Source organism: Centrocercus urophasianus, unplaced genomic scaffold (assembly GCF_019232065.1).
Source record: "Centrocercus urophasianus isolate 14NV4802_14NV808 unplaced genomic scaffold, USGS_Curo_1.0 seq_16, whole genome shotgun sequence".
In the NCBI taxonomy this organism is placed as follows: Eukaryota; Metazoa; Chordata; class Aves; order Galliformes; family Phasianidae; genus Centrocercus; species Centrocercus urophasianus.
The window spans coordinates 13810140-13824051 of record NW_024884711.1 but is presented as its reverse complement, the minus strand read 5'-3'; the positions used below and the strand labels follow the sequence as shown (position 1 = coordinate 13824051).

At 34.1% G+C, this 13912-nt stretch overlaps 1 protein-coding gene across 4 annotated transcripts in view; it reads right to left on the bottom strand.

The window, feature by feature from the left end:
* The window catches only part of TBC1D5 (TBC1 domain family member 5), a 294686-nt gene that overhangs the window by 167646 nt on the left and 113128 nt on the right, over positions 1-13912 (bottom strand). For all 4 annotated transcript variants that reach the window (XM_042817093.1, XM_042817092.1, XM_042817091.1 and 1 more), the window contains one exon: positions 7565-7696. In XM_042817093.1, coding sequence (XP_042673027.1) covers positions 7565-7664 — 100 coding nt within the window. In that variant the 5' untranslated portion in view covers positions 7665-7696. The remainder of the gene's footprint in view (positions 1-7564; positions 7697-13912) is intronic.

Below are 13912 nucleotides of genomic sequence, written 5' to 3'. Positions count from 1 at the left end.
TCTTAAGATGAAACCAGCAGTTAGAAATATCAGTTCCAAAGCAGCGTTGAAAATATCTGGTAGGAATATTTTACTTCATTACTAGCTCTGTTCCTCAAATTGATACAAATGGCCTCCTTCTGTTTCTGTCTGTCTGCTTGCCTGATCAGTAGAGCTAATTGTCAGAGCTGGGGAGATCTCCTATATCTAAACAGAAGATATGCAGTTTGTAACCTGCTTAATTTGCCTTATGTCCTGGATGGCCCTCAGTATGTTGTTCATTAAAGTATCAGCTGTTTAGTTTGTAGCAGTGGCAACCTAACCGTAGGCTTATTTTTCTTTGTTAAAAGGCCAGATTGTCAATAACTAATACACATTTAACTTATTTTAAGTAGTACAAAATTATTTGGTATGATGGCACTTTTATTCCTCTCCCACACCTCTGAGCTCTGCATGTGCACAAAGGACGACAGGGGCATTCAAGGTGGATGAAGAATAAGGCTTACAAGCTAATGAGAAGCTTAAAACTGAAGCTGTGCAGTATCACTTGGTAATATCACTTAAATAAAAGCATGTCAAACTTTTTAATTTTTAAAATAAGGAATTCCAGATTTTTACAAACATCCACAAATATAAAAGGTAGGAAAGATTCTGTCTATGCTGACAGATTTCTGTTATATAGAGCAATCAATTTCTAATATAATCAAATCTGTGGCAGTTTAACTCTTTCAAAATGTTTAAACATACACTTAATCTCAGGTGCAGGGGTATGTAATATCAGCTAGCTGCATACAATTTACAAACAGCTTTGTAAATTACAGTCTTGTGTATGAAAGGACAGAAGGGAACACAAACATTTAATTATTATCCTTTACCAATCATGCTGGCCTCAGCTAGAATTCTGATTTACTAGCCTTTTTTTATACATACACAAAGAAAATCAAGCTTTTACAGCTCAATTTTTTTAAATTGAGAAAACCTGCCTTTTGCATGCGTAAGAGATATAGCCATTTAACATAATCTGATCACTGCATCAAACACTTAATATTTGAAGTGTTTACATATACTAGCCTTCATACTACATTTTTACATCAAATCTGAGTAAAACATTCAAAGAATGATTGCACTGACTTCTGTATAACTTTTAATAATGAAGTTTTCACATTAAATTTATAAAGTTTTTACTAAAAAGATTCTTCTGTATGGATGTCAAGAGGTCACTACAGTTAAAATGGAATTTTCAGCTTGGTATTTTAAGCTTCTATCAGCATATCAAATTTAGTTAAAAAATCTTTTTCATTTAAATTGCACCATTTGTTTTTACAGCACATACGTTATATTACAGATATAATAGGAAACAAGATGAGAGCTAGCTAGATGAGCTTTAACCTGGATTTGGGAGAAGCTAGGAAAAAGAAACACTGAAACCAGCATTTCCCTAAATAAGGACATGAGGAGTTAAGAGAATGATGAGACTGATAAGTAATTTATGCCAGTATTTGGGCAGGCCGGCATCTGGAAAGAACTGGAAGCTCCCAGCTGACAAGACCGAATAGAGGAGGATTCCCAGTGTTACTTGTGAGGCAGGCCTTACTTTCTGTGCAGTGATGCTGAGGAGAACTTTCAAAATGATCAGTTTAGATTTATTCTGCTTCTACAGACACTGACAAATAAAAAGGTCTTTTCATATGTCTTATAAACCATTGAACACAGGTTTCCTACATAGTGCTTGTACTGATTATCTGTAACACATTATCTCAAAACTGGAATTCATGTAGCTGGACCACTCTGGACCAACAGGCATTGAAAGAACTTCAGTTCAAGGACTTCTACTCTGAAGCTGTGTTTGACACACACGACCCCGGGCACACACACAGTCTGCATCTGATTAGTGAGAACTCTGCAGTATAACTAAATCCTGAAGAGAAAACCAAGATCTTTAAGAAGGAGCTAGTGACAGACTGAGTTAACTCAGGATATAGCATGTAGCTTCAATAGCCTTTGTCACTACAATCCTGTTGCAGCTCAATTAAAAGCAAACTAAACAGTAGTTGTTATTAGTAAATTAATATTAAAATGCTTGTTATGTTAGCATATGGTGCTCGAAGATGTAACAACCTTCCTGTTTTTATTCATAAAATACAAAGCACATCAAAGACGGTACTTTTCTCTCTAGCACACCTCCAATCTTTACACCTGTGATGGAGAAGCAGAGCCTGGGCAGAGAAGCCCCAGCAGCTCTGAACGATGAGCCCTAGAAAGAGCTGTGCTGCTGGGACACAGTGAGGCCTCTTAAGAACAATGCTGTACCCCACATACTTTTCCTTCTCTGGAGAGAAGATGAAAGAACATACATTATGTGACACACATGATGTCATACAACACACTGTAGAAAAATATTAATATAAAACTAATAGAGCCTCAAATACTCACTGTATTTGTTTTCTCAGTTGCTTTCACCTAGGAAAGTACTTCTCACACAGAGAGGTCTGGACCTCTGTGGTTGTTTCTTATACGTGTAACCACTGAGGTGACCTCTCAAAACACAGATGTGGATGAATGCCATACAGGGCAAACTGAGGAGGATTTTAAGGGTAGAAAATAATAAGACTGAATAGCTATTGACTGAATAGGAGACAATAATTTTCTGCCACCAGTAACTCTCTTAACACCAGAATGATTGTAAAAGGATGTATCTGAGATCAAAATAGTCCCCATGTGAATCATACTTAAAATTTGGGGAAATTATTTGACAGCATGTGCCTCTTATTTGGTTCTCTGAAGGTGAACATTTATTTTGTTACTTCGTTTCCCTCTGCTTTTTGCATGTTTTCTGTATAATATGGCATAAATCAAGTTGTTCAAACTACGATGTAAGGTATGGTTTTATACAGCAAGACTCCACAGTGATCAAGGTAATGAGGTTTATACCAGAACAGAAAAATTCTTCCAAAAGGAAAAATGGAAACTCACAGAATAGGGTCAAAATGGAAACATGAATGTTCTTCTACTATCTCACTTTTTTTTTCATGACAGCCTTGAAAATCACAAGGGATGCAATGGTAAGTGTGAGGTGAGCAACTGATCTATTTTAACTAGATTAATATCAATCGTACACTTTAATAGTTATCTTTATCCTTCCAGCTATGCCATCCTTCTCTGTTCTCACCACCAGTTAAAGCTGTTAGACAAGAAATATACCCCCCAAATAGGAAGTCCAAAACACTCTACCCATTAAAGGTTTCCCCTTTTCTTCTACTGAGAACAAAGAACACATTACATTTTTCTATCTGAAGTATGCTATTAAATAATAGCTTGTACACTAATTAAAGCAAATGTAATTGTGAGAACACACTGACATTGTTAAAGTAAATTACCCAATTCGTTAATAGTTTCAAGTGACCTTAATTGTATTAATTGTGATATTGAGCAAATTAAATTGAAGAGTGTTAAACGCATTGTTCCAGTCTGTCCTTAGAGGATCAACTTTCTTATTACATGAATGAAATGGGAATACTACCAACTACATTCTTCAAAACTTGTGTCAGAATGTGGAGAGTTCTATAACTTTGAGCAAAAATTTACTGCAGCTCAGAAAGTTACCCTAATTAATCTCTTCAAATGTAACAGAAACCTGAAGCATTTGGAAATGAACAAAGTGTTTGTTAGATGTAGCACAGAAGGATAAAGTAGAAGAGTAAAGTTTCTGAAATTTCCCATCCTATACTCGTTGTTTATAGTATCATCTGGAGACCAAAAAGATTCACCATATTATTCTGATGAAGATAACTAGAATCATACAAAATGAAATGAATAAAATGAACAACACCATGGAAACTTTTTGAACACAAAAAGTATTAAGATAACACCTACTTATTATAGTCAAAAGTAAGGAAAAAGTTATAGGTACAAGCACGCAAATGACAATACACTAAGATCCAAAAGTTAAACCAAAAAACCCAAATAAAACGTTCCTAAAATTATTAAAAAATACCATTTGAATTGTAAGGCTGCAAAAATGAGAATCCCATTCTCATAATTTTTGCTAGTTATTAAAATTACAATTTAAAAGCATATATGATTGAATATATGCAATGAACATGCATTTGTTTATATTGAAAAAAATAAAAAAAAATTGAAATAATATATCCTATTCTTTTTAATATTTAAGTATTGCAGGAGAATAAGAAAACTCTTGACTGCTAACTAGAAACCTAGTTTGTAGCCTAGTTAACAGTTTATAAACTGTTAACTAGAAACCTGACTTTGTAAAATTGCAAACAAGCACATTCTCATGATTTGTCGTAATTCAACATTCAAAGAACCACAGTTAAACAAACCTTTATATGAATACCTGGATCTTTCTCTAAATTTACCTCATCTATTGTGTTCTAGTTTTATTTGTTGAGATAGACAATCTGTCTATCTATCAATGTTGCATTTGCAACATTAAATCCTCCTACTGAAATCTTATTATTCACAGGGCACTTATCTAAAATCTCAAAAATGCTTTGAATTCAGTGTTAGCCCTTCACTGTGCTAACAGCCATATCTTTAATAAAACATGTTTTCCTTCTGTAACTTCACAGAAATTTTAATAAAAGCAATAAGTACTGCTAGACTAAATGAACATCTTTCTGGAACCCCATCCACCACATTCTTCCTCACTGACCGTAAATGAAAAAAACCTGATCTATGTATATTGTTTTCTAGCCAGTTATACTTAACAACAATCCACAAATTCCCAAGGTTTCTTTTCTATGAGTGCCTTGGGAGACAATTTCAACTGGACGTTATTTCTCCCATTTCTACATTTCAGTATCAGCTACAAACACTTAACACAGTCCTCTGCATACATTAGCAAATCAGACTAGCTCTATTATTATGTACTTATTTTCAGCGTACTTAACAGTGGTGTGCTTTATTACCTCATCCCAGTGACGACTTCTATAACTTTGTCTCCACAGTAATCCTTTAAGCACTCAGCTCAGCTTCAAACATGTCCTGGTATTTCAGAATATTATATAGAACATTGATCAATTTTTCCTACTAAAGCAATAGTGTGTTTGCTTAAATACAGCTTTCACACATTAGAATCCCTTTGCTAAATTCAAGCAACTTCAACTATGCAAGGTCTTTTTTGTATTAAAGAAATGGCTGCATCTTCCCCATCCTCATAGTATACTACAGTATTTTTAAGTGGGACTTCACATTTTTCTTCAATGAGATAAGGATTCATACAATTTTCTAATACGCTGCAGAGCTACTGTTAGAAAATGCATACGCAAAAGGAAGAAAGGCTGTGCATATATATCACAATATGAATTGAGACAATTCTCCATCCATCCCCTAAGTATTAATTATTTTGTTTCAACAGTTAGATACATCATTTGCAAAACACTGATTACTTCCTTATTTTGAACTTGTAACCAGGCCAGATGGACAAAAACGATGCCATACCTTGATGCTCAAAGACGTAACACGGCATAAATACATGTTTTATTTAAAATCAAATATTAAAACTTCAAATATTTAGTTTGGATATATAAAGTTTCAAATTAAAATGCAGTATGTGTCTCACAGTAAAAAAAAAAAAAAAAGATCACAAAAATGAAGATGAAATGGATGCTTTATATAAAATATTTACATAGATAGAACATCAAAAATGTACCATAGTTGGTAACCTTTATGACTTGGGGAACCATGTATTTACATATCTTTATCTTTGCATGTGCGTATGTGGTGTTGTGTATATATTTTTAACAGTTGACAGCTGTTTTAGAGCATACAGAGATGCCAGGCTGAATGAGGGTCTTGATTACTTCAAGATTAGCTATCTAAAGTTTCTATTCATTTTAAGTGTTGTTAGTGCGAAGAGTCATTAGTCACTTCCTTGTCTCATAGAACATCAGCATACATTTACATTGTTAATGAACATTTGGGGTAAATGAATTAATGGCACTTTTAAACATCAATTCAATACCAATAACTTTGTATGTCATAGAGATGTTAAGGTTGGGATAAAAACGAGAAACCTTTTCAGTCAAGGTAACTAATCATTTCTGGCACAATAAAGGCTAAAATTAATTTACCGAGTTTTTTTAACAGGATAAAAATCTTGGTTTTCCTTGAAGCGGAGTTGAGAAAATTTCCAATATTTTCAGGGAAAAAAATCAGAAGAAAAAACTCATCTTTCTTGATTGGTGTAAAGTAGAAGCAAACTATACTTCCTCAGGAAAACAGTTTTTATTTTAGGTTATTGCAACGGATTATTTTCAAGTATCTAGAAATACTTATAAAATTGCTTTTAGTTTGTCAGACCAACATGGCTTTATACTGTTAAGATGTCAAATATAACAGAGGAAGAACACTGACGTGAAAAAGCTATTTCATTTAATCATCAGGTTTTAAAATACTATCCCCTAGATGTTCATTCTAACTTTTTGATACTCAAAAAGCTTTATAAAGCCATGAAGAAAAAGCAAACAAACAACAACAACAAAAAAACCCTCAAAGGAGCAATGAAGTTTTACCCACGTATTTTAAAGCAACGCACTGGCTTCTTCTAAACTGAAGTAGTAAAACTGACTAAGCAAATCTTGACATAGCTTTCTTATTAAGCACTAGTAAACAGAAGATTTATAGACAGATCCACCCACAAAGAATGGTTGATGTGAGTGAGGGACTTAAGAAATGTGACAAAGTTGTTTCAACTCAGTAATTTAAAACACATTTTTTAGTTTGCCCTCCTGGTACATGTGCTCAATGACTGGAAAATTGCAGGTAGTTAAGGTGCCATTGTGTCTAACTGAGTACTTGAGGAATGTTTTCATGACAAGGATCTTGGCTTCTTGTTAAGCTTATCACTTTCTTCGAACCAACTATACTGTCACCACTAGCAAATAAGTAGAAAAGAGAAGCGGTGCAGGCATGCATTGCATTATGCAAGTATTTTGCTCTCACTGTTCATTACATTGCATTTTAAAATTTATTTCGGGTTACAAAGTAGCTTCTGCTGTTAAGAGTCTATTCATTCTACCTCAACTTTCAGCATTTTAAAAAATAAGTATATATGACAATATTCTTATCAAAAGAAGGTCAAACAAAAAATATGAAAATCACCCTTTTTATTTCTATAAACTCTTCCAAAATAATGCATTTCACTTTATCACAGTTTGAATAAATAAAGAGGTAAAAAACCCTGGAACCAGAGCAATTGTGAAAGAGCCCATCTTTCAAAAAGTAACTCAAAGCCATGCTTTATTTCAATATTCTTATGCTGAAATCAGTGTTTGGTTTATGATTAAAAAAGGATGACAGAGCATTAAACATTTGGCTAATGTTTCTGTCTGAAATTGAAAGTTGACTTTTCGTGGTTTTCCTTAGTATCAGAGTGTACTACACAAACTGTGAAATATTCTTTAAGTTTTCTTGTCAACTTCGTTGACAAGAAAATTAAGACAAAATTAATTTAAGAAAATTAAGAGAAAATTAAACAAATTATGACAGGTATAGTCATCACGACATATTATGTTTGTAGGTATAAAGTTAAAATAAAACATCCCCACAGAAATACAAAACTCACCTTCCTCTGTTTTGTTCAAGTAACTCTGCAAGGGATCAATGCCTACTTCTTGTTCCTCTGTTTGCAAAGGGTGTCTGGTTTCAGATACAGATTGATACATACTGGCAATAATTTCCACTGAAGGATATTTATCTGGAGGAAAAGAAGAAACAAACAGTGTTTCTTTAACTACATTGCAATAACACAATTCACAATTTAAAATACTTTAAAATCTTTCCTTACTTTCCAGGTAGAAAATCATCATTAGATGCTAAATAGAAGAATAATGGCATTTCCCTTCAAATATTTTGTTACTTGAAGTCCAAAAGAATCGTTATAGTAGCTCTCAATAATCACATGCAAATAAAATGCATATACTGTTTAGAGGGACAGTGAGTTGTGGCAGGAGTCTCTCTCCTTCCTTTTCTAGCTTTCTCAACTCCCCTTTCCATCTCCTTACAAAAACAACTGATGCTAGGCTGTGGGAACAATGAAGGTTGTAGAGCAAAGCTGAGGTAACAGCCATCATCACATCCTTCTGGATTCAGAACACCTCATCCTAGAAAAACATTTTTCTTTTAACCATATTTATATTTTAGAAACTTCAGATAATGATTGGTATGATGATTTCAGTTTAATCAAGATTTCTATTAGCTTTGTAGTAAGGTGATGTTAAGGAAACATTTGAAGAAACTTAATCAGCTAATTAGTTAATATTTATAAAGAAGTTCTTCCCAAAATTAAGAACAAAAGGAGATAAAGCAGGTCAGTGAAAACCCAACAAGAGGGTTATACAAGTTCATCATCACAGTCTGAATGGAATACAAATCAGTAACACACGAATGACCAAGAACGATGTTAGAAGCTCATGTGAAGTACATTTTAAGCTAATATTTGCTGCAATGAAAAACAGGATGCCAATAAAAAGGGAGAAGCAGATGGTGTTATGGTCAGAGAGGTAAGACAGAGAAATGACCTTTCAAGTGCATTATCACAATGCAGGAATACATTTTTTGAGACAGCTTTTTGGTCAGTACACAGCAATTTATTAACAGCTTGAGAGAGACGGAGCTAACACTGGCCTGTTGCTGCCACTTTAAAGTATCATCTCCGGTAGTTGCTTAGTTTACAATATTTAAATTTCTAACTCCAAGAAAACCATATTGAAGAAGAAATATACAAAGAGGTATGTTCCTACAGTTTCAGGATTGGTATATTACCAATTCAAAAATCACTTTAATTATGCTTTTCCTATGGTTCCTACAAGGCCCTGACCACATACGCTTAATGACTTCAGTTTACTAACAATAAACAAATGATCACCTGTTGCTACTTTCTAGCTAAAACATTATCTGATGGTGCTTGGAACTGAGGGAAGGCAGGACTGCCTGCATTTGCAGTGGTGCATATTTATGGCAAATTTTACAATCAAATAATCATAGAATCATAGAATCACAAGGTTGGAAACAACCTGTAAGATCATCCAGCCCAACCATCTTCTCATTACCACTGCTACACAAACTAAACCTAAATCATGGCCTTAGAGAAAAAGCACCACAAATACAGAAAGGCCTTTAACAAGACTTTGGATGATCTCAAAAAACACATTACGAATGCAAGCACACTTCACATGCTTTGTATGTGATTTATTAACCATAATCACAGGAATTTCATGAATAATAACTTCGAGAGAAGCATTTGAAAACTTACTAGTTATTTAAACAATATCTCAATGCTTGCCTGCAGTCCTATGACTACATAATACTGGCAGATGTTTAAAATTACTTGATATTTTAAATAAATAAATGAAAAACTTGTAACAATTAAAAGTTGATTATTTATTTAAAGAAAAAATTGTAGAAAGATACGTTTACACTTTTCTCCTGTTGGAATTCTAGTGGCTTCTCCTGTTGTCTTTGCTGTATCACTGCTGGTGCCTTTCTAAGGCGTGACCTTTAAAGGTTCATTTACACCATTCTGCTACAGTTTAACTTTTTGTTGTCATGGTCCTTCACGACATATCTAAGTAAGGCACAATGCTACTAGCTTTTCAGACCTAGAATCAGGCTCAAAATCTCCTTATTAACAGCCACCACTTTAAGAAAAAAATGTGCTTTGGACTTACATTTTCTTTCATTTGTATGAGTAATACAGTAAGAAATCGGCTCTGATAAGTTTCTCCTTTGTCCTATTTTCTGTTTCTACCTTCTCTCTTTCTCTCTCTCTCATTTTTTTTTTTTTTTTTAATACTCCCCAAATACCATGCCTTTACAACATGTAAGAGCCATAATTTACTTTACAGTCAATTACAGCAATTTTAAAGCTAAAGAGATTTACTATTGATACTCAAATAGTGATTGAATCAGTTACTCGTGTTTGTTTATGGATACATTTGATCAGTGTTTAAAAAAAGTATCACTATTAGCTTTAGTGATAGTCCAAGCAATTTCCTTTATAGTTCCATACTTAAGTTCTTTTCAGCTCTTCTAAGAAAGAACAAAGCAAACTATTAAATAATTATGATTACTCTCGGGATCTTACTCTGAGAAAGATTAATTCTTTACAGGTTTGTGGTTGATTCGTAATGGCCTATAACATATTGCTCATATTAACTAAGATGTAAGTTAAAAGCATTTTCAATGTGAAACAATAAAAATGTTATTAAAATCCTCTGAAATTCAATTAGCTTACAAGACTTGATACTGCCTACCTAGACTCTCAGTCAGAGCTAACAGTGACTTTATTATCTATTCCTACTAATTTTCTTCAAACATGATGGCCTAAAAAAGACGAAGAGCAGGCACCCTTCCCAGCACTGGGAGTTCTACTATTCTTTAATATACATGGAAACATAATTAGGGCTGCATAAGAAACATTTACCTCGTTTAGGGGAATGAAAGGAGACATGAACCCACCCGTGAGCCCAAGGCAGATAAGTGTTGTGTTTGGCTCCTCTCTCTAAGTGTGAGAGCAGAGAAAGCCCTGCAGTACTTCTGGATGCATCCAGCACATGGCCCAGAGCTCAGATGCCTCCACCTATGGCAGCACCACATGTCAACTCCTCACTGACCACGTTGAATGAACCCAGTCTGGTTTTCAACAGTAGAAAAGGCACCTTGTTGATAAACCTGTGACTTCTCAGTGCAAGTTCTCAACAGAAACAACCCAAAATCCCACAAAATTGGCTTAAAGACACAAACATGGAAATCTTCTGGATATAAAAAAAAACTGTGGAGATACCAGCTTATAATACACTCCAACATGGTCTCCTCCTCAGTCCATTGCACAGCATAAAATATCGGCCTGCTTTCATTAGGAAAAACTTTACTAACATTTACTTCCACCTTACTAACAACCTCCTGCATAACAGAAATCAACTACCTGTTCTATTAATTATCTGCTAGCTAGAAATACAAGACTAAGTCAAAAGTCTCTGTGAGATTTGCTTCTATTTTAGCTGAAGTGTCAATGGTGCACTTGTCACCCAGACAGGAACTGGGCAAAACATGGCAAAAGCATGTATTATATAAACATAGAAGAATATCACTATAGCCAGTAGAGCACAAAACAGCAGAGTCCTCTGTGATTTGATTATAATAAATGTTCATGTAATAGACTAATCATAATGAATGTTCAATCAGAAGTTGAAATGCTTGTAACAAAACCAAATTTCATAGAGGTATTTTTGTTTGTTCGTTTGTTTTTTAAAGCAGCAAGACTATTTGTTACCAAATGAGCGAAATACAAGACTACTCTATTGTCAAAAAATATCATAAATTCAAAACTATCATGTTCTCAATCTGAACATAAACATAGTACTTTATTTTAAGCCATAAGACCTTAATTTATCTCTTTATTTGCAATAACTATTGAAACAAATATAGGTAACACACTTTGTTTCAAAAATAGTTACTGAATGATTTCAATTTCAAAATAAACTAAACCAATTCTGAAATGTTATCCTTTATCATCTATCTCTGCATAGAAATTTAAAATGATTTAATCAATCTGTGTGCACAAGATAAACCAAAACATACAAAAACTCATAGCAAGTGAAGAATATTCATATTGTTTGGACAAAACGAGAATGGCTGTTTAGAACGTGTAACCGAACAGAAAAACAGAAGTGGGAAGTCAGAAGCACTTCTGATGCCCATTTGCTCTCTCTTCCCTTCCCCTTATGGTTCAATGAAAGAAAAGAAACCACATGCTGGAAGAGGTCCATAGCATCGGGGTAGGAAAACTGCACAAAGTCCAACTGAGGTCTCCAAACCAGTTTCCTGTACAACTTGAAAACACTCATAGGAAAACTAAGATTGCTGAGAGGATACAATGTCAGGTCTGCAGGCTTACTTGAACTAACAAGGTACATCCTGAGAACTTGTCTCACTCATGTTTTCTGTCATCCTCTGATCCCCAAACAATAAAGTAAAAAAGTAAAAACTTTAATGTGTGAAGAAAGGAAATAAACAAATGTTCATTCTTAGTGGAAGAAACTAAGCATTGCATAAACTAAGGGTTAAAATCAGTATATAAGGGTATATATCAGTACAAGCAGTGTTACTGGAATATGACATTTCTGCAAACTACTGACGTGTAGGAAAGTATTTAAACAATACTTTGCATTCATCCTATTAGACTGTATCATCTACCTACTTCAAATTATCTTTGGGCATTTATTTCATGCCATGTAGCAAAGTTTACCATTTTAATTACTTAAATTGATGACAAGTAGAGGAAATACTTGTTTAGCTAAGTGATAAATTAGCTGCCCTCTGAAGTCAAATTGATTAAAATGACCCAACGAAAAGCGTCTGATGTCGTAATGGTCTTGTGCATGTTTTGTTGAGTTTGACAGCATCATGCTATGAAGGTTCATAATTCTGCCCCTCATTTGCAGCTTATGAAGTAATCAAGCATGTTAGCACACTGAAGTGAGAACAGAATACAAAAAATATTTTACAGTAGATATGAAATTAAATATGAGGAGTATAAACATGCATTGTGTATATTTAAAGCAATGGAGTGCAGATGACTTGCAAATAATCTAGAAGCAATTCCAGATCCCAGGTTTGCTCTCAGTAGAAGGCCAAGCGGGAGAGGGTTCTGAGCATCCATGGAGTGATTCTGCTCTTCCTCATCTGAGCCCACCTCTTACAGAACATACAACCCTCCACTGACACCACCTCTATTTATATACAGAAAACCTGCTACCTAGGTTAAAACCAGCTGCAATGAAACCCAGCAGGGATGCTACTCAGGCACTTCCACAGGTTGTTAACACTTTGAGGAAACACGTTTCAGGAGGAACATTTACTAACTCTGAAGAAAAATGCACAACTTGACAAACTTCGACTAGCATAAAGCAAGTTTGTTTTCTTTTATGAAATGTATCAGATTATGTATCATTAAAATAGAATGACGCAAACATAAAAATGGACTGACATGGTAAAGCTGATTAACATTACCATCAGCTGGGATCCGGAACAAAACAAACATGATCACTGCACTGATGGACAGGTTAACAGCCAGTGAGTCTGAAGATCATGAAATGCAATTAATTTTGTCCCATTTAATAACATTTCCTGCATTTTAACTTCTGCCTGTCTAATCTTTAATACAAAAACAGAGTTACATTGGACTTTAAATAAGTTAATTAAGTATTAAAATCAATCATGTGAAAGTCTTAATATTTAATATTGTTAGATTGTATATCAAAGTGGTTTTATTATTTATTTACTCTGAACCTTTCCAGAATACTTCATGTGGCAACAGGGGGTCTGTATCTCACAAGATAAATGCATTTACAATGCCAAATAAATTATATATAAAAGCATTTGTCTTAATACATGTCATTCAATATTAAATATCACCCATTGGTACCACCCTGAAACCGTAATCCATTTTTACCAACCGCACATTTGTATTATTCAAATGTTGTCTATTAAACAGTTGTCTCAAGAGCCACAGTAAAGGAATACATACCTAAGAACAATTATCATAGGAGCTTTAAAGCACTGTCTACAGATTTAACCCTACAACTTTCATGTCTTAACAGTACTTAAACATGCAAAGTATAAATTCAGCAGTGAATTAAATGTCACGGATAAGAAACAGTATAAATAGCTGGGGATCATGACAATGTATTCTCCTGGTAATTCACATGATAGTTAAAAGCTTTTTTTTGTGCTATGAGTTAAAATATAAAACACTAAGTAAACCCACAAAGCTATCATAAGTAAATTATATTCTCCTAATTTAGTAGACATGGAATTGCCAATGTATTTGCTGCAAGATGGGAACAAGCTCCTGCAGTTTCTAGCTTATGGTTTTCTTGAGGCTATGTGACACTGCAAGATATGCTAGTTT